This window comes from Hyaena hyaena, unplaced genomic scaffold (genome assembly GCF_003009895.1).
Source record: "Hyaena hyaena isolate Hyena2069 unplaced genomic scaffold, ASM300989v1 scaffold_0, whole genome shotgun sequence".
In the NCBI taxonomy this organism is placed as follows: Eukaryota; Metazoa; Chordata; class Mammalia; order Carnivora; family Hyaenidae; genus Hyaena; species Hyaena hyaena.
Genome location: NW_024080632.1, coordinates 2,404,248 through 2,428,465, shown reverse-complemented (window position 1 = coordinate 2,428,465; position 24,218 = coordinate 2,404,248). Strand labels below are relative to the sequence as shown.

The 24,218-nt window shown below is 50.1% G+C and overlaps 2 protein-coding genes across 2 annotated transcripts in view; both read left to right on the top strand.

The window, feature by feature from the left end:
* The window catches only part of ATP6V0A2 (ATPase H+ transporting V0 subunit a2), a 41,261-nt gene extending 18,588 nt beyond the window's left edge, over positions 1-22,673 (top strand). Inside the window, exons 7-20 of the mRNA XM_039234513.1 lie at positions 646-728; positions 2,376-2,469; positions 3,106-3,318; positions 7,917-8,067; positions 8,308-8,444; positions 8,708-8,895; positions 8,995-9,085; positions 11,237-11,355; positions 12,213-12,423; positions 14,657-14,776; positions 15,985-16,104; positions 17,833-17,950; positions 18,373-18,544; positions 19,069-22,673. Of these exons, the coding sequence (XP_039090444.1) occupies positions 646-728; positions 2,376-2,469; positions 3,106-3,318; positions 7,917-8,067; positions 8,308-8,444; positions 8,708-8,895; positions 8,995-9,085; positions 11,237-11,355; positions 12,213-12,423; positions 14,657-14,776; positions 15,985-16,104; positions 17,833-17,950; positions 18,373-18,544; positions 19,069-19,168 (1,917 nt within the window). The 3' untranslated portion in view covers positions 19,169-22,673. The remainder of the gene's footprint in view (positions 1-645; positions 729-2,375; positions 2,470-3,105; positions 3,319-7,916; positions 8,068-8,307; positions 8,445-8,707; positions 8,896-8,994; positions 9,086-11,236; positions 11,356-12,212; positions 12,424-14,656; positions 14,777-15,984; positions 16,105-17,832; positions 17,951-18,372; positions 18,545-19,068) is intronic.
* Positions 22,674-23,257: 584 nt separating this feature from the next.
* DNAH10 (dynein axonemal heavy chain 10) overlaps positions 23,258-24,218 on the top strand; it is a 143,977-nt gene continuing 143,016 nt past the window's right edge. The window contains exon 1 of the mRNA XM_039218596.1: positions 23,258-23,505. Coding sequence (XP_039074527.1) covers positions 23,286-23,505 — 220 coding nt within the window. The 5' untranslated portion in view covers positions 23,258-23,285. The remainder of the gene's footprint in view (positions 23,506-24,218) is intronic.

Below are 24,218 nucleotides of genomic sequence, written 5' to 3'. Positions count from 1 at the left end.
CGTAGCGGAAATGCGGGCTTAGGTTTCTGCGAGCCTCTGGTCACGCTTTTGTCCACCAGCCGATAATAACCTTGTTCTATGTATGTTTCTATTTAATGTGTATTATCGATTCATTAAACGCTGAACTCTGCCAGCAGTGCTGTGACTCAGCCTGAAGGAAGCTTATCTGACACAGGCGTTTTGTGTGTAGGCACATCACTGCCTTCTCGGGCTCAGGAACACTAGCTAGCACGTCAGCATTCTGCCCGAGGACCGTTTTAGGTAGTGAAACCGCCAACAAAGAGCACAACACTGTGACAGCCATGACCCTAACCAAATCATGAAAAGGACCCTTGTGTACGGGATGAGGGGGAACAGGGAGGCAGAGAACCGCCCCTTTTGACCTCAGCTGCAGGACACACTTGAGCGCTCAGACTTGGGGCTGCTCGCGGTGTTTGTAAATGACCAGAGCCATGGCCAGTACTGTTCTCAGGGTTACAAACACAGTGAGGCCACTTTGGGTGAAGAGCAGCGGCAGAGTGCAACCCCAGGACGGCTGCATCTGCTCCAGGAGCGAACCAGCAGACTTTGCGACAGACTCTACGCTGCCAGGGTTTTCAGAGATCTGGACATTGGAGTAACCGTGATCCCGGTTTATTCTTTCAGGGAGAAGTCATAAAGTGGTATGTGTTTTTAATATCCTTTTGGGGAGAGCAGATTGGCCACAAGGTTAAGAAGATATGTGATTGGTAAGGACACGAAACGTTTTCTTTTCATTTGTTTCTTTGTATTCAGTAACCTCTACTTTTCCTTTAAAAACCCCTCCGTGTTTGAAGGGAAATACAGTGGGTGCAAAGGCTGCCATGTTCTCTTATGTATCTTTGCTGTGATACTGTTTTTTTTTTTTTAGTTTATTTATTGATTTTGAGAGAGAGAGCATGAACAGGGGGAGGGGCAGAGAGAGAGTAGAGAGAATCCCAAGCAGCCTCTGTGCTGTCCGAGCCCGATGCGGGGCTCCAGCTACTGTCATGTCATGACCTGAGCCCAAATCAGGAGTCAGACACTTCAACCGACTGAGCCACCCAGGTGCCCCTGTGATATCATGTTTCTAAACATGTAATTAGTTACCTCTTGCCAGTGTTATACTTAAAATAATTTAGAAATATAGATCGTTTTTAATAACATTCTTAGATTTTATTTTCTCTTTGGGAATCAAGGCTTAAGAATAACTGGAGAAGGAATCAAATTTTAGTATTTTGTGCCTTCCTGTGGCTCTGAGCTCCACAGAGGCCCATCTGTCATCGTTGAGCGTTCCTCTTTTGTCCAGCGTTCGACAGGTTTCTCCTCACACCGTGGGGGAGGAGGCCTGGTGAGTGGTGAGGAATGAGGGCCTGGTTCAGGGCCTGGCTTCCCCGCCCACTGCCTGGGCGAGCTGGGCAAGTCACCACGTCCAGGCTCCCTCCCTGTAAATGGAGTGGCAGTTTCCTGCCTCACTGGGCTTCAGGACCGAGGCCACACAGCCCGTGCTAAAGAGTGTCACAACAGAAATCTCTCTGTGACTCGTTCTTATCAAAAGCGGAAAAATACGAAAAGCCAGACAAAAAAGTGCAAAGAATGCCCTTTGTTTCTGGATGGCTTATTTCTCATGGGGGTGAGGGTGGGGCTCGGGTATTTCCTTTATAAAGTGTTTCTCAGAGTTGGATACCCTGTCACTAGTGGTATGGAAAGTAATTGTACGTGTTACATGCACAAGCCTGTTGTCACTTTCGTTGATGTTTATTCAGTGTACGTTAGAAAAAGTGTCATGAGCACACAAGCCCGTGACCTGACAGATAGTGTTGCTTAGGATAAGGCTAGAGTATTTATTAGTCAGAACTTAAGACATGAAGTATGGCAGGAAGATATCAAGGCAGCTGGGAGATTGCGGTGGGAGGCACAGCTCGTGTGTTCTGGGTGCCACGCAGCCCCCCAAGAGGTCGGGCCCTGGGAGGCGAGGGAGAGGTGCCCTGTGCCAGGTGTCCGAAACAGTTGCTAGGAAACCAGAGCTCCCCCCCCCTTTATTTTCTCTTTTTTTTAAAGGTAATGACTGTTAGGTGTTCCAACCTGTCTAATGAGCCCAAGGGTTGGGGTGGGTTTCAGAAAGCTGGAATGGGGGGGGAGCTCTGGGAATGGTCGGGGGCAGGAAGGGAACACGGAACCGACAGAGTGTGCTCGATGTGTTGGGTCCTGCAGACGCCTGTCGAGCGTCTGCGTGTGCAGGGCACTTTTTCCCCAGACGCCTGCTATTTTCCACTTTGGAGGGCGAGGGCCACGTGGGGCACTGACCTCGGGTCTGGTGTTTGCTGTCGCCTCACCTGGTGCTGACGGGCATGAGACTGTCGCGTTCTGCCTTCTAGTTACCACTGCCACGTCTACCCCTACCCGGGCACGGCCGAGGAGCGCAGGGAGATTCAGGAGGGGCTCAATACCCGGATCCAGGATCTCTACACCGTGAGTAACTGGAAACCTTTGCCTCCTTATGTGAGGTGTGCAAAGCATTTACGAGTCCGTTTACTTTGTCCTTCAATATGCAAACTTTTGGTTGTGGACAAATCAGGATGTTTTTGGGAGATTGGAAGGCGACTCGGCTCGCTCCCCTCCGTGGGAGTTTTATTTTAGCCGCCCTGTGAGAAGTGTCGGTGGTGATGGTGGGACCTGAGGGAAGACCTCTGTCATCCCAGGGGACGGGCTGTCCTGCCTTCACTCCTTCAATTGCCGTTGCTCCTTGTGTCAGCGCGGGCGCTGGGCGCCAGGACCTGGGCTCCCGCCCACTTAAGCACAAGGGGTTTCAGGCCCCAGTGTGACAAGGTGGAGGCGGTGGCTCTCGCTGGGAATGGGAAGGTGGGAGCTCCGTGGGCCCAGCCAGGCCACCATGCTGGCACGCGGATGGCAACCCCCTGCCACCTCCCGGGCCCAGGGGGCTGTGTCCTGGAGGGGCCGCTCCCCCGGGGAGAGCACGTGATGGCCCAGGCTGGTTACCGCCCACCGCCTGGCGGGTGGTCCCGGGGCGGGAAGAGATGGAACGGGCCCAGGAGGGGCCGGTGCCGGGGACAGAAGCTGGGAAAGGCCGTGTTTGTCCCCACGCAGGTGCTCCACAAAACCGAGGATTATTTAAGGCAAGTGCTGTGTAAAGCCGCCGAATCCGTGTACAGCCACGCCATCCAGGTGAAGAAGATGAAAGCCATTTACCACATGCTGAACATGTGCAGCTTGGACGTGACCAACAAGTGCCTCATCGCCGAGGTCTGGTGTCCTGAGGCCGACCTGCACGAGCTGCGCCGGGCGCTCGAGGAGGGGTCGGTAAGGCGGCCGGCACCGGACGGAGGGACCAGGGCTGCCCTGGGGACACCCCAGAACTCGGGAGATGCCGAGAAGGGATGCAGGAGTGTCCGGGAGCGAGGGAGGGTCCTGTCCTGGACCAAAGCGCCAGGGAGCCCATCAGCTGAGGGCGTGGGTGCGTGTGTGCGTTTGCTTTCATCGACTCTTCTGGTCACGTGGTTAGAAGTAAAACCAGCGTATGGCAGGAAAGACACAGTGAAGTGCTCCCTCCTACCCTGTCACCTCAAAGACTAGGGCTGTTTTCTGCTGGATCTTTGGGTTTCTTGACTGTAGAGAAGCACCTGCGAACCGGCATCTTCTCTTACGGAGGGTTGCGTGTCATTCCGTTCTTTTCACGTCACAGGACTTCCATACTTTTTATACTCTTTAATACTTGCTGTATGGCCGTGCCAAGGCCTGGTGAGCTGGCTCCCTGCTCGTCTGGGTGGCGTGGTGTGCCACGTGAGCAGTACCGCCGCAGCAGCCGCCCCTGGGCCGCCGCCGCCCATACGCACAGGGCTGTCGGAGGACAGACGCCCAGGTGACGTGGAACTGCCGGATCAGTGTTGACGGGTGGTAGCAGCTACTGCATTTCTCTTATTTTGAATGAGGTTCAAAGTCTTTTATCAGGGGCGCCTGGGTGGCTCAGTCAGTTAAGCGTCCGACTTCGGCTCAGGTCATGATCTCATGGTTCGTGGGTTCGAGGCCCGCGTCAGGCTCTGTGCTGACAGATCGGAGCCTGGAGCCTGCTTCGGATTCTGTGTGTGTGTGTCTCTCTCTCTGCCCCTCCCTTGCTTATGCTTTATTTTTTGCTCCATTTTTGTCTCTCTCAAAAACAAATGAATGTTAGAAAAGAAAGTCTTTTTTCTTTAAGAGTCATTTGAATTTTCCTTTTTTTATGAGCTCTGTGTTCTTCTCCTTTGTTTTCTACTGGGTTGTTGGTTTTTTTCTTACTAGTTTCTGTTGGCTCTTTGTGACATGAGAAAAATACATTGTCCCCAGTTTGTCACTCGTCTTTTGATGTTTCTGTTTGTTGGCTTGCTTTGGTCATGCAGAAGTGTTTCGTTAAATATTTTGCTTGTAAGGCTTCTGAACTTTGAAGAATAGGCTTTCCCCCTCCCAGGCCACGGGGTCAGTGTCCCGTGTTCCTGTGAGGGTTTTTTTTCCTGCATCAAAACTCAGTTCTTCATTGGAAATAATAGGCTTACACATTTCAAGTGACAGCTAAGGAAACAAGTTTCATATGAAGTTTTTTAGTTAGTCATGTTGTTTCATCATGTTATTCTTTGATGGCACAAATGGACTTTTACTTTTCTTGGAAGAGGGCTGGCTTTTGTAGACACGACCAGCCAGTTGCTGCATTTCCTAGTGTTGCTGAAAACCAGCTAACACCCTGCATCGCACATAGCTGTGGGTTGGCTGATGTCCAGACGATGCCTTTTGGTGCCGGTGGGAGGGAGTTTGATGGGGACACCCAGCGATACTGGGGCTTCTGGTGTCCCTAGTCGCTGTGGTCGCTCGGGCTGCCTGAAGTGTGTTCTCCGAGTCCTGAGCAGGGACTCATGGGAACAGCACTCCCTGAGTCCTCGCCTGGCCGTAGTAGGATGCGTATCGTCTTCTGCCTTTATAATCGGGAGTTCGTTGTTTGGAAAGAAAATCCTTAGCCCATGTTTTAAAATTTTTGTTGTTGTTTGCCGTGGTAAACGTGTGATTCCATTTTGTCCTGGTGTGGTGTTACCCACAAAAAGCCTGATATTAATAGAATTTTCCTTTAAGTCTTGGTACTTTTCTTTTCTTTTTCTTTTTCTTTTTTTTTTTTTTTTTTGCCTACACGCTCAGGGATTTTTTTTTCCTTTAGAGACCAATAATTTTACTAGACTGTGTCTTGCTACCACTATTCTGGGTTGGTATTCTCAGATATACAATGTGTTCTCTTAATATGTAGTTTAAAAAATGTTTCAGAGAAATTCTCAACTATAGATTTTAGTATTTGCTCTGTTCTCTTGCTCTGGTTTTCTCCTTTGGGACCTGCTGTTAGGTTTAAGTTAAACGTTCTTATCTTCAGTGTTTGTCACTTTTTCTTTAATCGTTTTTGTCTTTCTTTACTTCTTTTTTATTTTTAAAAATTTCCATTCTTTTGCTCGTTTCTCTTGCAGCACTGTTACTAGGAAGGTGTCTTCACCTTGGAGTTTCTTCTAGTTTTGTCTCGTTTCTGCATATTTTTTCTTTCATTTCTAATTCTTTCCTGAGTTCTGTTACCTCATTTCAGACTCTTATTCTGTTTTGTGGGGCTCTTTGATATCAGGTATTATTTTTGTAATTTTTTGGCTCCCTTGGAAATAGTAAGTTAAAATTTTCGTCTCTTTTGTGAGTATGTCTTTCCGGCGTGCATTCATTGTTCAGAGGGCTGTCATTCTGCTCAGTTGTGTTTACTGTAACTTTATATAAGGTCTGATCTGCATCCTTTTTTTGATCACTTTTAAATGAAATTAGTTTTCTGAAACATGTTTAAATATTTAAGGGGGCGCCTGGGTGGCTCAGTCGGTTAAGCGTCCGACTTCGGCTCCAGTCATGATCTCACGGTTTGTGGATTTGAGCCCCGTGTCGGGCTCTGTGCTGACAGCTCAGAGCCTGGAGCCTGTCTTCGGTTTCTGTGTCTCCTGCTCTCTCTGACCCTCCCCTGCTCACTCTGTCTGTCTCTCTCAGAAATAAATAAAAACATTAAAAAAATTTTTTTAATACTCAAGGATCTTCTGTATTAGACATAATATATATATATATATATTTTTTTTTAACAATGTTCTTTTTTTCTTTTTTTTTTAATGTTGTATTTATTTCTAGGAGAGAGAGAGAGAGAGAGCGTGAGCAGGGGAGGGTCAGAGAGAGAGGGAGTCACAGACTGAAACCGGCTCCAGGCTCTGAGCTGGCTGTCAGCACAGAGCCCGATGTGGGGCTCGAACCCACGAACCACGAGATCATGACCTAAGCGAAAGTCGGACGCTTAACCGACTAAGCCACCCAGACGCCCCACATAATATATTTTTATATACAAGAATATATACATTTAAGATACTGAAGGGATTTAACACTCCATGTTACGTATAATGTAAGTACATCACCTATTTGTATATTAGTTTCGCAGAATATGTTTAAGATGCTCAAGGGAGGCACTTGGGGGACTCCGTCGGTTAAGTGTCCGACTCTTCAGCTCAGCTCAGGTCATGACCTGACGGTTCCTGGCATCAAGCCCTCATTGGGCTCTGTACTGACAGTGTGGAGTCTGCTTGGGATTCTCTCTCTCTTTCTTCCCCTCCCCCATGCTTTCTGTCTCTCCCTCTCTCTCAAAATAAATAAATAAACTTAAAAAAAAAAAAAGATACTCCAGGGACTTTTAAAAAGGGACAGTTTCAGGATCACTTCCCTAACTTCACAGAATTTTTTCTTTAATACTTCTGGCCTCCTGGATCTGAGGTTTCTTCTCTCCTCTTATCTGGGCCTTCTCTTCCCTTATCTCTTTTGTTCTGTCCTTCCAGGTTTGATTTCATTCTCGGGTCTCTGGGCAGTGGAGGCCTGGTGGCGGGAGGGAGCCCCGGCCGGTTTGTCCCGCAAGCACGGGGTTGGGGGGTGGGCGACGACTACTGTGGCCCTGCAGACTCGCTCCCGAGGATCCCTTGCCCTCGCCCACTCTGGGACCGGGCCGGAACGCTTCCCCGTTGCACTGCTTTCCCAGGGGCGGCCCGCGTGCTTCCCCTGCATTCCCTGGAAATGCTTTTGGCTCGCTTGGGATGTTCTTTCTCCTCGGGTCTCTCGTGCACCCCATTGCGCCCCTTGCTTCCTCTGGTCTGGGGGCTGTCACCCTGTAGGGCTCGTGCGCGGTTCGTCCCCACCCATTGGCATTTTGTGGCCTGTGGGGACAGAGTTCGTGACACGTCGTCTGTGAGATTTTGGTTGTGCCCTCTGGTTGCCCCGACTGCTTGAGAGGATTCGGGGAGACTCAAAGCTTTGCCGCCGCTTGGAATTTTCCCAGCATCCCCTTACCTGCACGTGCGTTAAGAAATAGAATTTGGCTGGAAAATCTACTTTTCTGGTAATAACTTGTTTTAATTTTCTTTGTTTAAAAAGGTTTGTCTCCCATCGTAAATCAGTGTATAATGTGTTTCTGAAGAATTGTAAACACTGAAGGCAAAAGCTGTATAAATGACTTTGCCATACTAATGTTGACGTTTTATGTTATTCTCGTCTGTTTTTCGATTTTATTAGATACTGTAGTTGTCTCCAGATCCCTCTTGAATGTTTTTAAGAGACAGAATATTAAATTTCAGTTTTATGGTCGTGATTCTGAGCCCACGTTACCCACCTGTCCCTGTCACCCCCGGCCCCTCTGTCCTCTTCCCACGCTTGCGGCCTGGCCACCACCCTCTTCTGCAGGACCACAGCCCCCCGGCACCCCCTCAGCTCCTGCTGTGACCCCGCAGCCGCGCAGGGTCCTCCCTCCCCCCCCGCCCCCCGTAGCAGGGAGCCCGTGGTAGTGGCATGGGCTCTTGAGTACTTATTTTCCTTCTTTTCTTTTTATGTGAAAGAGAGAGAGCGGTGCGACTATCCCCTCGTTTATGAACACAATCCCGACAAAAGAAACCCCCCCGACTCTGATCCGCACCAACAAATTCACCGAGGGCTTTCAGAACATTGTGGACGCCTATGGAGTCGGGAGCTACAGAGAAGTGAACCCAGGTGGGGAGTGCGGCCTCGCGCATCCCCCGGCCTCGGGCGCCACTGCCGCTGCCGCTGCCCGCGACGCCGTGTCAGGCGTTGGGGAAATGGGCTCGCTGCCGCTGTTGTGTCGTCCTCCTGAGTGTGAAGTACTCCTTTGAGCCTGCCCGTTCTCTTTTGGGAATTCTGGGGAAGGTCGGGTGTTGGAATTAACTAGAATTTTCTGCCTCCGGTGAGTCAAGCGTCTCGCTCTTCCCACAGCTCTCTTCACCATCATCACTTTCCCCTTTTTGTTCGCCGTGATGTTTGGGGACTTCGGACATGGCTTCGTGATGTTCTTGTTTGCTCTCTTGCTGGTGTTGAATGAAAACCACCCTAGACTAAACCAGTCACAAGAGGTGAGAGGAGAAACGCTGCAGCTCCTTCCGTCTGGTTGGGTACTCAGCAGGGATGCTCTGAAGTGTCAGGTTTTGGCAGTAGCATCACTGGGGGATGGAGCCGTAGGGGTGCGGGCCTGTGGCCTCTGTGACGGGGAGGTCCCCCACGCCAGCCCTCTGCGAAGCCCTCCGGGACGAGCGGTTCGCAGCGGCCGCAGCCCCATGGGGGCCCCGCTCCTGTGTGTCCGGGGTCCCCCTCTGCTCACGTGCTCCGCCTCCCACAGATCATGCGCATGTTTTTCAACGGCCGATACATCCTCTTGCTGATGGGGCTGTTCTCTGTGTACACGGGCCTCGTCTACAACGACTGCTTTTCCAAGTCAGTCAACCTGTTTGGCTCTGGGTGGAGCGTGGCCGCCATGTACAGCTCCAGCCACACGCCGGCAGAGCAGGGGAAGATGGTGCTGTGGAAGTAAGTGTGTTACCCGGCCGTGGTTTCGGGAGCCGCGCGCTTCCCCGAGGTCCTCCCGCCTCCGCTCGGCCGGCCTGCTCACTCTGTTTTTCGTTCCAGTGACAGCGTCGTCAGGCACAACCGGGTTCTGCAGTTGGACCCAAGCGTCCCTGGAGTGTTCCAAGGCCCTTATCCTCTCGGTATCGATCCCGTGAGTGCCCCTGTTCCTCGCCGTTACCTCGGCTTCCTGGTGCCGCCTGGTTTCAAGCGTCCCAGCGCTTGCTCAGAATGTCCCCTGGTTGCGTGTGGTGGGGAAGGTTCCCCGGGGGGTTTCTGCCTGGGTGGCCGTGGCCATGTGCGTCCCCAGTCAAGCTGGTTTAGAGATGAAGCTGAGCTGTCTGTATGGGAAGCCGGGGTCAGCGCCTGGACAGGAGGAGTCCGGTGAGGGGGGCGGGGGTGAGGGGGGCGGGGGTGAGGGGGGCGGGAGTGCACTCCATCAGGGTTCCCGACCTTGAGGGAGAAATGACACTTCAGGAGCCTTTAAATGGAGGCCGCTCCTGAATTTCTTCTGTGTATGTGGGAATTATCTTTTTACCCTGTGATCTAGAAAGAAATTTTAGAGCGGAAAGGGAGCTTGCGGTTACTGGGGTGCTTATTGAGGTAGCTCTTTGCAATGGGAAGTGTTTGGAGAAGGGAAAGGAAGGTGCGGCTGCAGCGGGCCAGGACTGCCGCCCCCCACCTCATGCCCCACGGGGCTCCACAGGCAGGCCTCACTGGGCTCCCCCAGGCTCCCCCAGGCCCCTGCCAGGCCCTCACCAGGTGGCCAGGCCCCCCAGGCTTTCCCCAGGTCCCCAGGCCCCCCCCCAGGCTCCCTCCAGGCCAAAGCGCTGTCTTCTGGAGGAATCTCACCCTGGAAAGAGGAGCTTAGAAACCAACCCAAAATAGGTCTGGGGGCATGAGCTATAATTGTGTACAGAAATGAAAACACTGAAGAGAAAGGTCCAGCACGCCTTCATCTACGTTCTCCAAGCCAGTGACTCCTAACTGGTCTGTTCATTCTCGCCTCTAAATGTAATTTGTATAATTCAGCATTGTTGTCTTATGTCTTCATATAACTGGAAACTTGAAAAAAGCTTCATAACAATGTCTTTAAGGTACAGCATTTTGGAGCCAGATTCCTAATAATATGTGGCCTTGCTTTAAGGAGGGGACACTTCTGAATAAACGCTCCAAGGAAAAAAGTTCAAGAGGGTGTTTTGCCGGGGATGGGGTGGGGTGGAGACTGGGGCATGGTACTGCCTCTTTCTCCTTTAATTTTTAAAATTGGCACCACACTTGTATGGTTCAAAACTAGATCCATGCGCGTATGCGAGGTCCAGCTCTTCCAAAGCTCTCCTCTGCCTGGTCCTTAGTTCCTTCCTCAGTTTCCCCTGGCCCGGGAGCCGCTGGAGGTGTTTTCTAGTGTCCTGCCAAGTTTCTTTATGAACATACCAATATATCTTCTTATTCTCCCCCTTTTTTGCCTAAAAGATCATTCTGTACCCAGTCGCTTTAGGCTTAGTGGTCAAAGATAGACTTAACGTGTCCTTGGCGGGGTGTCTGTGCTGTTGCTGGCTTCCTCCTCTCCCGCCCCTACTTCCCCGAGGCGGCCGCCGTCTGTGGGCTTTTCCCAAGGGTCCAGCCAGTCAAGCTGAAGTCAGCCTAAATACCTCTTTCTAAAATCTTCTTCTCACTTAAAAAGAATGAATAGGCCCTGTTTCCTTTTTCCTAATCCCTCCAAGTGAGGGACTATAGGAATTAATTTTTCAGAGAGAGAGAGAGAGAGGCAGTCAGCAGCGGGAGCCTGGAGGGGCTGGTCAGGGAGCCCTGCGGGGTTCAGCCCTGGTGCCCTGGGTTTATCGGCACTCACGCTTCCTCCCTCCCTTCCTGTTAAACCTTATATCGAACGCACGTGCACAAGGGTGTATAAAAGCTGCCTGTGAAGTTCTGACACACATAGTTGTACGGCCCCCGCCCAGGGTAAGCGACCCCTGGCGGCACCGGCTCTCCCCAGAGGCAGCTTGCCGCTCCCCTGACTTTGTGTGACTCTTCCCCTGCCTTTCCTCTCGGCACTGCCTCCCAGGCCGCATCCCTAAACACAGCGTGGTTTTGTTTGGCCTCCTTTGCATTTCATATTAAAGACGGGATTGTGGGTAACAGTCTGGTCCTGGTTTCAGTGGTCCTCAGGTCACAGGTGTCAAGGAGAAAGTCTGAATGTTGCTTTCTTTTTAAATCTCTAGCTGCCTTCCCATGTCTGGTGTCCCTCGTGTGTCCTGAAGCAGTCGAAGGAAGTTAAAGATGTCTTGTTTTGTTTTGTTTTCAGATTTGGAACTTGGCCACAAATCGCCTCACTTTCCTAAACTCTTTCAAAATGAAAATGTCTGTGATTTTAGGAATTATTCACATGACCTTTGGAGTCATTCTGGGAATATTTAACCACTTGTAAGTACAGATTTTTTAAAAAATGTTTTTTAATGTTTGTTTATTTTTGAGAGAGAGAGAGCGAGCGAGCGTGCACAAGAGGGAGAGGGGCAGAGAAGGGGACACAGATTCAGAAGCAAGCTCCAGGCTCTGAGCTGTCAGCACAGAGCCCGATGTGGGGCTCGAACCCACGAACTGCAAGATCATGACCTGAGCTGAAGTTGGACACCCAACCGACTGAGCCACCCAGGCGCCCCCAGATTTTTCTTAAGCAATATTTATAAGCCAAGTTTGGTATTCTTAAACTTTGCCTCTTCAGGGTGGACTGTACGGGCCTTAAAGGCAGCCAGTGTGCTGGAATGGTGTGTGCTTGTGATCAAACAGGGTTTTGACCGTTGCAGTGATTCGTTTGTGTAGTAGCTCTTTATTGTGTGTAGAGGACACGCCAGGTGCTGTTCTAGGCTCCAGGGACTGAGTGGTGCTGGAGATGGGTTTTGCCCACATGGAGTTTTCCACTCAAGGGAGGGAGGCAGGTGGCATCTACATTCAGATTTATTTCCAGGAGTGATTTTTTTCCTGCTCTTTTTCATTATAAATTGGAAAGCTTTTTGTTCATTTACTAGAGCCGGCATATCAAGAGGAAGAGTTTGCATCTCTTTCCTCTAACTGGACCCATTAGTGAAACACTCACATTTTCACTGTGTTCATGTCTGTTTTCTTCATGGACATATCTGAATCGGAAATATGAGTTGTAAGACAGGATGTTCTGGTGGGAGAGGCCTTGTCACAAAGCATTGAAGAGCAATTTTCTCTTCATTCTTTATCTCAGTCTAGACTAGACTTGCTCATGGTTTGATCGATTCCTTTTATTTTCCTAGGCATTTCCGGAAGAAGTTCAACATTTATTTGGTTTCTGTCCCGGAACTTCTCTTCATGCTGTGCATCTTTGGATACCTTATATTTATGATCATCTATAAGTGGCTGGTTTATTCAGCAGAAACCTCCAGAGTCGCCCCGAGCATTCTGATTGAATTTATTAACATGTTTTTATTCCCGGCTAGTGAAACAAATGGCCTCTACTCGGGGCAGGTAGGTAATGTTCTTTTCCACCCCTGTAAGCTTACGGGGAGTCCTCCTGATGGTAGCCTTTCTGTTGTAAGCAGCAGATGACTGAAGGTGCGCCCCGCTTTCCGCAGGCACCCCGGGCATGGAGGGGCTTTCCTCTTTCTTCCTGTGTTGTCACACGTTGTTGTCACCCTGCTCTGAGCGCTGTGCTGGGGGCTCTGGGAAAGAAAGTGTGTGTGCTGGAGGGTTTCTGAGAACTGGCAGATCCTGCCCCCCGCCCCCCCAACCCCGACCGTGTTTCCCATTGCCTTAACTCAGTCTCTAAGCCGGGGCACTCAGAACCGGCATCTGGACCCCACAGCATGTTGGCCCTCTCCCAAATTGGCTTTTCTAGAATGTGCATTTGTGTTAACGCCCACCACATCCACGGTGGCGGGGTGTGGGTTCAGGGGTGACTGCCCCGCTTGCAGTCCTAACTGTCACTTCTTCGCAATGGAACTTTGAACATATAACTTGACACTTCCGTGCTTCAGTTTCCTCATCTATAAAATGGGAATACGAACAGGACCCAATTTGTAGCATAGAGTTAATATGATCAGATGCTTAGAAAAGTACCAGCACCTACGGGTGCTCAGTAAACGTGAGCTCGTGTTGTGGTTACGCTGAGGCTCTGTGTGCCGTGTCCAGTGCCGCAGCGTCCGCTATAGGCCTTGCGCATCGTGTTCACAGCGTCTGTGAGATATCAGAGAAATCTCAGTCAGCACTGTCCTCACCTGTGTTCTCCTGAACTGTAGGTGTTTGTTTTTGTTCTTTTAATTTTGTTGACCCTGCAAGTGGAGCATTTGGTTTTGTTTTCCGCATCCCACGGACAAGTCAATTAACTGTACGTCCGATTTGAAGCTCAGCTCATAGCACCGTGGGCTTCCTTGTGAGCCGCACACGTACCTCCTTCTTCAACTATTTGAGTTTCCACTCTTATTTCTGTTTCTTCTGTTGGTGATTTTTAAATTAGATTCACTGTTATTTTATTGAACCTTTGTCGGATGACCTAGATTATGAGAGAAAGACACAACAGGGAGGTCAGTGGCCTTCGGGTGCCGTGGTCAGAAAGCTTAATGAAGGGAACTACCTTTATTTAACATCTCCCGTATGCCTGACAGATGCTCTCTGTGATTACTCTTTCTTCGCTCACAGTAGCCCTCGAGGCCAGTGCTGTCATCCACAGGGCAGGCCTGGTCGCTCCGCTGCCCAGATCCTCACCCGGCCTGCTTGACCACACGCTCATGACTCCTGATAGGACTCTGCCCGTGGCTGCCACTTTCCTCAGCATTTTGGGGGGTGGGGAGGTACTCGTGTTGGTGGTGGGTACGAGATGCTAATGCACACCTGCCACTCGCTCACACTCGTGTGGTGCACACGGCTCTGGGGATCTATCTGTGTGTAACATGGGGGCGGCAGGGGACCACGGGATGACCGGTCGTTTGCTTTCATAGCCACCTGCAGATCTTTAAAACCACATGGACTGTGATGGCTGTAGAAGCAAAAATATGCTTTTAGGTAACAGTAAATATCCCTACTTAAAAAATACCACGTATTTATTTGAGAGACAGAGAGAGAGCACATGAGCAGGGGAGGGGGAGACAGAGGGAGACACGGAATCCCAAACACAGAGCCTGATGCAGGACTTGAACTCATCAACTATGAGATCGTGACCTGAGCTGAGATCAAGAGTTAGCCGTTCAACCAGCTGGCCACCCAGGGTGCCCTTAAATATCCCTACTTCCGAAGAAAAAGTTTTTAGTTTTGTTCTGAATGCTCTTTCAGTATTTTTCTTGTGTAGAAGTGAATCCACTTATCCTTACTTAGTTTCCCCAAGTAATCTTTAGAATGATAGTAGAAAAACAAAGCAAGAATATAAAAACACGTCTAGCCTGCGTTGGTGTTCGCCCTCTCTCAGTGTTTTCAGGAAATGAGGAGCTGGGGTCTGACTCTGTCTAGAATGTTTGTACGCATTCCTTACCGATCTGAACAAAGTGTCGTTTTATCGCTCTGTCAGCGGCATGACTCATCGGTTCCAGAATTCAGCTCTGAGTTCAGGGAGAGACGCGCTGGCAGACACCCCCGGCCTCACGTTGACCTTGTTCCTTGTTACCGTGAACAAGGAGACCTTGTCCTGGAGCTTCCCTCAGTATGTGTGCCAGCGGGCCAGCCAGCTTGTCCTTGCGTTTTAACGGGCTTCCCCACTTCTGCGCGACAGGAGCACGTGCAGAGGCTGCTGCTGGCCGTCACGGCGCTGGCCGTCCCCGTCCTTTTCCTGGGGAAACCGCTCTTCTTGCTGTGGCTCCACAACGGTCGCAACTGCTTTGGCGCGAGCCGGGTAAGTGTGGGTCCGGACGCGCGTTTGGGGCGCCGCACCGAGCCTGGTGGTAGTTACGGGCAGAGACCTAAAGAAAACACCTTTCAGGAGGTCGCAGGCTCTTGACGGAAAGCCGGGGCTTCCTTTATTGGGAAGCTCGGTGTTGTCTGTTCCGCTGTGGACCCCGCGGGCTGTACGGAGATGAGCCGGGGTGGGGTGGCGGCGACCCCAGTGCTGCCGCACTGCTGTCATCGGCAAAGCGCTTTTTGTTTCTCCTTCTTGGTGCTTGATTTTTTTCCTTAAAGCCTTCTTTAATTTAAATAATACAACAGTCATAGAAAGTGTGGAACAGTGGAAACAGCGCCCTGTTCTATCATGCACTTATAACCAGGGTTACCATTTTGTTAAATTTCTTCCTAGACTCTTTTTTTCCTGGATGTCCGCTTTCTCATTTTATTTCTTTAAAAATAATTGTGATAGAATATTCCGTCACCTCTGTCCATCTCCAGAGCTTTTTCATCCTCCCGAACAGAGACTCTGCCCCATGAAACACTGGCTCCCCGTCGCTCCCCCGTAGCCTCTCAGAACCACCATCTACTTCTGTTGTTATGGGTGTTGACTCCTCCAGGCACCTCGTGTTTGTGGAGTCACACAGTGTTTGTCCTTTCGTGACTGGCATATGTCACCAAGCATAATGTCCTCAGGGTTCATCCGGATTGTAGCAGAATATCTTCTTTTTTAAGGCTCGTTAATATTCCATTGCATTGGCTACGTCACATTTTGCTCATCAGTTCATCCATCAGTGGGTACTTGGGCTGGGCTGTTCCTACCTTTCAGTCATTGTGAATAATGATACTGTCAGCGTGATGTGTAAAAATCTTTCGGAGTCCTTTCAGGGTTTTGGATATGTACCCAGAAATGGAGTTGTTCAATCACATTCTGTTTGATTTTTTGAGGACCCACCACACTGTTGTCTACAGTGGCTGCACCATTTTACGTTCCTACCAACAGTACACAAAGGGCTCTGGTTGCTCCATACGTTCATCAACACTTGTTATTTTTTAAATAATAGCCATCCTGGCAGGTATGAGAGGCTTGCGTGCTCAGAAATGACTTTTTATTCTCGAAGAGCTGAATTATTAAGAGAAATGAAGGGGCTCTGACTTTGGGTTTGTCAGGTTGTTGTGATTTTAAAGGCAATGACTCTGTATTCTTTTGGTTGTTGTTAGAGTGGTTACACACTCATAAGGAAAGACAGCGAGGAAGAAGTTTCTCTGCTGGGAAGCCAAGACGTAGAAGAGGGAAATCACCAAATAGAAGATGGATGTAGAGAAATGATGTGTGAAGAGGTAACTTTCTCTGTTACTATCAGTAACATTAGATAAGAAGCAAGCTCTCTGGGGCACCTGGCCGGGTCAGTCGGTGGAGTCTGTGACTCTTGATCTTGGGGTCATGAGTTCAGGCCCCACGTTGGGCATAGAGTTTACAAAAAAACAAAAAACAAAAAAAAAAAACCCTAAAACCCAAAACACCGGTTACAGAAGCTTCCCAGATGCTGTTTTGATCATCTGCTGTTCATCAGGGTTTTTGGCTTTTACCATTTTGTTGTTTCAGTTTTACAGCAGGATTTGTAGTGTTAACATTACATGCTATCACATGAAGTGACTTAAGGTGCCACACGCATTGCTCTCCGAAGATTCTTGTCTCAGAACTTCTTCATAGTTGTAAGAGGGAGCCCTGATTCATGCCGGCTTCGCAGGGAATCTTCTGGCTCACGTCAGGACAGGAGCAGAGTCGGCCTCAGGATGATGGGTTTCTGGGCCTCCAATTCCAAGGAGTCTGGGTTGGTTTTTCTTTGCAAGGTTGCTTGATATTCTGAAGCCAGTTGGCCCCACGATTTGGGAACCTTGGCCACAGCCAGCCCTGAGCTTATTTTCTTCAGTCTTTCCTTTGGAGAGAAAAAGCGCTCTGGGCTGGTTGCTAGATGAGGAGGAACCCGAGGAAGAACTGTGATTCCCGGGCTGGGGCCCTTTGTCCTCCCTCTTCCAACAACGGCTCTAGTAGCCCGCACGCAGCCAGAGCCACAGACGGGGCCCCCGGCCCGAGTTCAGGGTGTTGGCGGGGCTGGTTTCTCCCCCGGCCTCCTCCTTGGCTTGTGGGGGGCTGCCTTGTCAACGTGTCGTCAAGGGCCTTGCCCTCTGTGGGCATGCGTCTCTTCCTCTCAGGGCACCCCCACCTTCAGGGCCTTTTCTAACCGAGATCACCCCTCACGAGGCCCTGCCTCCAAGCACAGTCACACTGGGGGCTAGGCTGTCAATATGTGAATTTGGAGGGGGTCACACCTCAGCCTGTGACAGCTGGGGGTGGGGGTGTGGGCTGGATGGGGAAGAAGCAGCCCCCCCAAGGAAGGGAGGCATGGTCCAGAGCAGACAGACAGGGCCATTTCTGCTACTCTTGCCTGCTTTATTTTCTTGGAAACTTTATTTGGCCATCCAGTAAGGACCAAACAAAATTTCTTACGATCAGCATTTTGTAATTATTACGTAATTTTGTGTTTTAATTTGGGATGATTTATAGGATCATAAAAGACCCAAAAAGCAGAACTGGAAAGAGCGTTGAAGTCCTCTTTCCCAACGTTTTACAGCCTCGCCACTGCCAGGGGCCCTTTGCACGGTCTGCCCTTGTTGGGCTTGCGTTTATGCATCAGACACGCGGCTTGACTCAGTCTTCCAGGCTTGTGGTCGGTCAGCATCTCTGCGTTCAGTCGGCGTCAGCCCCAGAGTTGCATTGGGCTGCCTGAGTGCTGTGACACACGGGAGACTGAGGCCGGGTGGGGGGGCCGGTGCCGGGGCGGCACGCAGTGTCACAGTTCACGGAGCTGGTCTGTGGGGGAACAGTGAGTGGAACTCGGATCTTTGAGTCCCTGCCCCTCACGCTCCTGCGCATACCCCCCCACCAGCCTCCCAGAGGCTGGTTCTCTCACGGAGAGCGAGGGACGGGAAGTGGACAGGCCCGGCGGTTGTTGGCACCTGCGGGCAGTTCGACGATTCTGACACATGTCGTGTGACCTCCCTCAGTTTAATTTTGGAGAGATACTGATGACCCAGGTGATTCATTCCATCGAGTACTGTCTGGGCTGCATCTCCAACACCGCTTCGTACCTGAGGCTCTGGGCGCTCAGCTTGGCCCACGCACGTAAGTGTTGGCTGAGGCCTGTGGTTCCCAGACTCTGCGCCGAGGCGCCCCGCCGTGCCGCGGTGAACCCGGGGTGGGGGGTGCGACATTTCACAATTCCGAGGGAAACATAGTACCGTCTTCTAGACGCTGTGTGAGCTAGTGTTGTGCGGGGCCAGCCTGACCCCAGTTTGCGTCAGGCTTCTTGCGGGGAGGCAGGCGTCTGGCTTTCCTTGGCACTGCGGTACCTCCCTCCGTGTTTGACACGATCGGGAGCTGGCTCACTCCTCCAGGAGAAGCAGGTGACGCGTAGCTGATGTGGGCGTGGGGGTTATTCTGTGGGTGATAATTCACAGTTGTCAGAAGGAGACCCAGGCCCGTGGGCTGAGTGCAGGGAGGCAGTGGGCGTGAACAGAGGGTGACTCTGCCGATGACTCCCGCAGAGCTGTCCGACGTCCTGTGGACCATGCTGGTGCGTGTGGGCCTCCGGGTCGACACCACTTACGGAGTCTTGCTGCTGCTGCCGGTAACCGCCCTCTTTGCAGTGGTGACCATTTTCATCCTGCTGATCATGGAAGGCCTTTCTGCGTTTCTTCACGCCATACGCCTCCACTGGTGAGTGTGAGCTTTGGAAGTGTCATTTAAAAAATGTTGAACCCCTCTCCCCACGTGTATAAATAGCCCCACAAAACCCTGGCACTTAATAACTATGTGTATTTAATACTTTGAACTTATTTGGGGGCCTGACAGATTACCTCACTGTAAAATAGAATAAAATTCTTACATATTTCGTAATGGCTTACAGTGTGTGTCAGACGCTGGTCTGTGTATGAAGGTACCGAGGTGGGGAGAGAGGTTCTGAATACTCGTACATGTGTGTGTGCGTGTGCGTGTGCGAGGCACACTGGGTTAGTGCTTCCATTACACGTCGAGAAGGGCGACGTGAGGCGGGCTGTGTGTGTGTGTGTCTGTGTGTCTTTTATTTAAGTAAAAACGTGTATCACAAGAGCATGTATGGAGTGCAGCAGCTTTGGCACAGGAGCTATTTTGGGTTTTTTCTTAACTTCTAAACGTTTGAAGAAACGTATGAAATGTTATTCACAGTCTTTCATTAATACACGGACATTTTTTTCTTTTAGGGTAGAATTTCAGAACAAGTTCTACGTTGGTGCAGGCACCAAGTTTGTTCCTTTCTCATTCAGACTGCTTTCGTCAAAGTTCAGTGACGACGTGGCATGACCGTATTGCCATATCCAAGCAAGCTTTCAGATTTATGGAGAATGATCATGTGACAGGATTTCACTTCCGTCAAATTTACGATAGGAAAAATTCCATCTTCATTGATTGCCTTATGAATTAGCCAAATAATTCTGTAAGATATACCTCTTCCACATGTTAAATATTTTGTAACGTTTATCAGTTTCAGATATGTAGATTTCTTTCGGTTTTTACAGTAAGCAAATAATAAGTTAATGCCAAAAGTTATGTTAAAGTTATTTTTAAAAATAGAGGCTTGGGGGAGAGCAGTGGTTTTGAATGGCTAGTTGAAAATGGTCTTAGCTACTTGAGTCCTTTTCACCTTATTAAAAAAAAAAGATAGCATTATTGTGTCACTCGAAGTCGTCAGATAATATTTTCCAACAGCTGAAGTATAGTTTTTTAAAAAATTTAATGACGGATAATCAAAAGATTCACATTTATTCTGCTTGTTTAAAAGTATGTAAACATTTTGTATTGTATGCTGTCTAGAACTGCAAGTAGGGGACTGTTTCTACAATTTTGTCTGGTTTTAATAATTGGGGAAAATGGGATAAAATGATGTACAACAGATGGCTATCCCACTTGTATATTTTTAAAGATATTTTTACCCTCTTATCCTTATATAAAACCAATTATGATAATTGAATGTTGGAAAGATAAACTGTATACTGAGCCTTAAAACCCAGTGTGACTGTAGGAGATAAAATATGGATGTGATTTGAACTTAGGAACCAACTTGGCTGATGTTACTGATGTTACTGAACCTTTTAGGGGTTTATTCTGAGTGAAGGGAAGGTAAAAAGTAGTATTTTGTATATTTTTATAACAAAATATAAATTAAGATATTTTACCATGAAGAGATTGCACCTCTCCTTGAGAACAGTATAGTTCTAATTTTTTACTTTCAGACTAATTCTAAATAAAGGTCTGGTAAAGGTATTTAGAGTTAATTTAAGCTTTCAAATACCATTGGATCAGTTGCAAATTCTCTTTAATTTAAATTCACCAATTGACTTGACATTTAGTTTTGAAGTCCGTCCTGCTGAGTATTTTCATCTGTGCAGACAGTCTCCGCCTTACCAGTAGTTCCACTTAATGAATTTTGAATTAATGATGTGAAAGTGGACCTGCCTTCAGTAGGACTCATACTTGGAATGTTGAATCCGGATCCTGTCCCGGCCTAGCGATCCGTGGCCCCGTCCCCTCCCGCGATGCTGGGCAGCGGCCACAGCTCCCAGTCAGCCACGCGGGCAGGAGTGTCAGCAGGCGGTGCGCGGACGGCCGCCTGCACCCACCCAGCGTCCCGTCTGTCACTTTCAGTACTGGATTCAGTCAATTACAAGCAACAGTCAACACCTTCTTATAAAGCGGGCTTTGTGCTGATGGCTGTGCCCACCCGGAGGCTGTGTCCGTGTTCCGAGCGCGTCCGAGGCGGGCCGGGCTGGGCTGCGGAGTCCCCGGGGCAGGCGGTTAGATGCATTTTCCACTTAGCATGAGACCCCATTGTAAGTTGAGGAAGATCTGTGTTTTTGTAAATTACGTTCATTTTTCATATTTTACTATAATTGATTTTGGTAATTATTTTCAAAAAGAAATCTGCAGTGTGTTCCTTTTTTTTTTTGAATGTTTCGAGGAAAGTGCATGAAGAGGCCCGTTTGTCACCATACGCCTTCACCCTGCCCAGTGGGAGCGTTTGGAAATTTCAGCCCAAGCTGAGGTTATGGTGGCCCTGGGTCTCTGTATCTTTTCCGGTAAAGTCGAGACCTGTTTGCCAAGAGGCATGAGCTGAACGCGCTGACGTCACCATGATGGTAACCTCACGCCGTAATCATGTAGTGAGCGTTCCACGCTGCTGCTCCACTGACTGGGAGTTACTGGGCTCTGTCCCTCGTACTCAGTATCAAGCTTAACACCAGGTGGATGAATCCCTGGGAAGTGATTCTGCTCTCAGAGTGATGTTTCTCCAGAAAGGTCAAACGTTGGACACTTGTGTTGGGTGAATGTAAAATCAGAACAGTGCTGTCCAGGGTTCACACGTCCCTCGCCCCTGGCCGTCTTTACTGCTTTGCTGCAAGCATCTCTTGTGAGGAAATGCTGATTCATCCTTAGGAAACTCACGATATCAGGGCCCTGAGAACTGATTAGTAAACAAGAGACCAGTGTCTGCTGGAATTTTTTCGTGCCCCCACTTGTAACTTTTATGGGCCAATTTTTAATTCTAAGCAACATCTCTTATCAGGGTATAGAACAGAGAGGGAAGAGTCCTTTTTTAATCGAAACTTGTGTTTTCTACATAAACATACATAATTATGTATTCTATATAATTATAGAATAAAATGAATTAGTCCTAACTTTGGTGAAAGAACTCTCTAGAAATAGAGCTTGATGGTGTTTTGTAGGCACTAGGGGGAATTTTATTATTTTTTTCTAAAGCTATAGGTTCCAATGTCTTGTTATCAGAGCAGATGCTTTGCTTTGTGTTTAAGCTGTTTGGTAGAACTATTATGTATATCATTTTTAAGACAGACTTTGTTCCCTTAATAGCACACATCTGGAGGAAAAATGGCCACTTGTTGGGATGAAGCTAAGTATCTATTCTCCTAAAGAGAACGTGTCACGACAAACGTCATGCTGGCCGTATTTCCCACTTTTCATTCAGGGGTTTATTCTGTGTGTTAACAGAGTCCTAAAATAAAAATTCCAGGGATTTCTTCACCCTTCAGAAAAACAACTTGATTTCATCCTGCCAGGGTAAAGGACATCCTTGTGGTGACATAATTGTCATCAGTTAGAGAACTCAGGGTGTTCTGCTGGGGATCATCATGAGCCCTGTGGACTCTCCATTCCTTGTGGATGGGACTTTGAAAAGACTCCCCTTTCACGGAATGCCATCCTGTCCTCGTTTCGGGAATGGGTATTTTATAACAACCACTGTTCTCAGTTTCCAATCTGCTGTAGTTTAATAAGGCATAGAATATAGTATGGGTCATTCTTAAGATGTTTATGAATTCAATATTCAGGCATTTAAGGGTCTGACTCACTTTGGAAAACAAAAACAACTTCTACAGCTGTTCTGCAGTCTGCATTTGAAAACAGTAAATCTCTTCATTTAAAATGTTAAAGCCAAGTTTGCTTGCATGCCCTCTGGTGTAATCTCCAATAAGGTTGTGAGGTAATCTTAATTCAAGATGATGAAAATAAGGCAGTTCCACGTAATAGTTTTCCAACAGCCAGGTCATTGAGGCCAGGCTTTGGTGTAGAATTGTAAGAAATACTTCGAACATTCCACATGTTCCTTGATGGGAAAATCCAGCAAGAAGGCCAGGTTCTTAGGGTCAGCCTTGTCACCTAGGGACTCAGCTCCGGGAGGGGAGACCCAGTGACTGAGTTGAAGCTCCGCAAATGCACGAAAGGACAATTTTGCATCTTCCTATCAGTATTCAACTTCCTTTTACTAATGAAAAATAAATATATTTTTAAAACATGGGTGTTTTGCTTTATTATGCCCTGGCTTGTCTAGGATGCCTGGCACCTTCCGTGATCCCAAATGCCAGAAGTCACCTGTCCCTTCTTGGGACTCTTCGCAAGGCACCTGCTTTCTGAGACCCCTTGATGCGTAGTGGCCGATGGCTCAGACTTAGTCCTGCCTCCTGACCGTGTCCCGTCACCTCACCTCGCTGGCCTCGGCCTTCGGGGCACAAGGGCGGGATGCTAGCCCCGGGGTGATGGGGATCCCCAGGCGCCCCCGAACCCGGCAGCGGTGTGTCCTGGGCAACACGGGTCAGGCGGCCCCGGCCGGACTCGGCTCTCCCTGCATCGCGGGGGTGGGGGGGGAGCGTGCGTGCTGCCGCGCTGTGCCTTTCGGTTCTCCGGCGGGGGGGGGGGGCGGGCCGGGGGGGGGGGGGGGGGGGCCTGGGCGCCACCGCCGGGACGGGTCCGCGCTGCGGTGAGCGCGGGGACGGGGCGGGCGCGTCCCCGGGACCGCGCCGACCCGCGGCTGCCGTTGCCGAGGCTCCCGTTGCCAGGGGCGCCGTCGCCACGGACGCCTCCCGGCGCTGGGCTCCCGCGGCGCCGTCGTCCGGCCCTGCGAGGCGCCATGGACGACCTGCGGGTCCTGTGGATGCGGGACCGCGTGTACACGGCCTTCGGCCTCACAGACCCCCAGCTCTTCGAGGAGCTGCTGAGCCGCGACGACGGCGAGGTCGAGGACCTCATCCTGCACTTCCTCAACCAGACCAAGGATGAGGAGGGCGCCTTGACGCTCTTCTTCTACCGCAAGGTGGTGCCCGTGGAGGTGGAGGTGGAGGTGGAGACGGGTGAGCGCCCCGACCGGGCTTGGACTTCTTCGGCAGTTTGCGGCCACTTTCCGAGCCGCGTCCGCGGATGCAGGCTCAGACCAGCATCCTCCCCCACCCCCCCACCCCCCATGTCTGTGTGGGAGCAGATCTCAGCCTCGCTTAGAAGGATCTCCTGGCTAATTCCCGGACCCTCGAAAGGGTGCTGGGAAACCTCCCTCGGACTGTGAGCCGTTTCTGGGCTGTCTCTGACTTGCTTCCTGTTCCTTCCCTCCCCTTCTGGGTCTTCCCCACCGTCTGGCATCGCGAAGATGCCAGGATACCCCCCGCCGAGCGTGCTCTCCCTTGGAGACTCAGAGCCGCAGACTGAGGCACCAGAACGGTGTTCGGTTCTGGGCAGAGGTGGGGAGAGGGGCCCCCTCCTCAGCTCCGGGTCCCTCGTTCTCACTCTGCCTGTTAAGACCCTTGGGCAGCTTTCCTGGATCCTTCGTGGGGCCCTGGGTGATCCGCAGGAACCGGAGTGGGGCCAGGGCGTGCCTCTTCAGCCCTCTTTTCTTTTCTATCTCCGTCCCTGCCCCCAGTCAAGCCTTCTCTGCTCGCAGTTGAAAATTATATGAATGGAGACAGCTAGATGCTGGCGAGGGTGGTGATAGGAAAGAGGGTTGTGGCCAAGTGGCAGCAGGTAGCCCAAGATGCCGTTCTAATAGGTAAATGCATATTTCTTGAAATAGCAA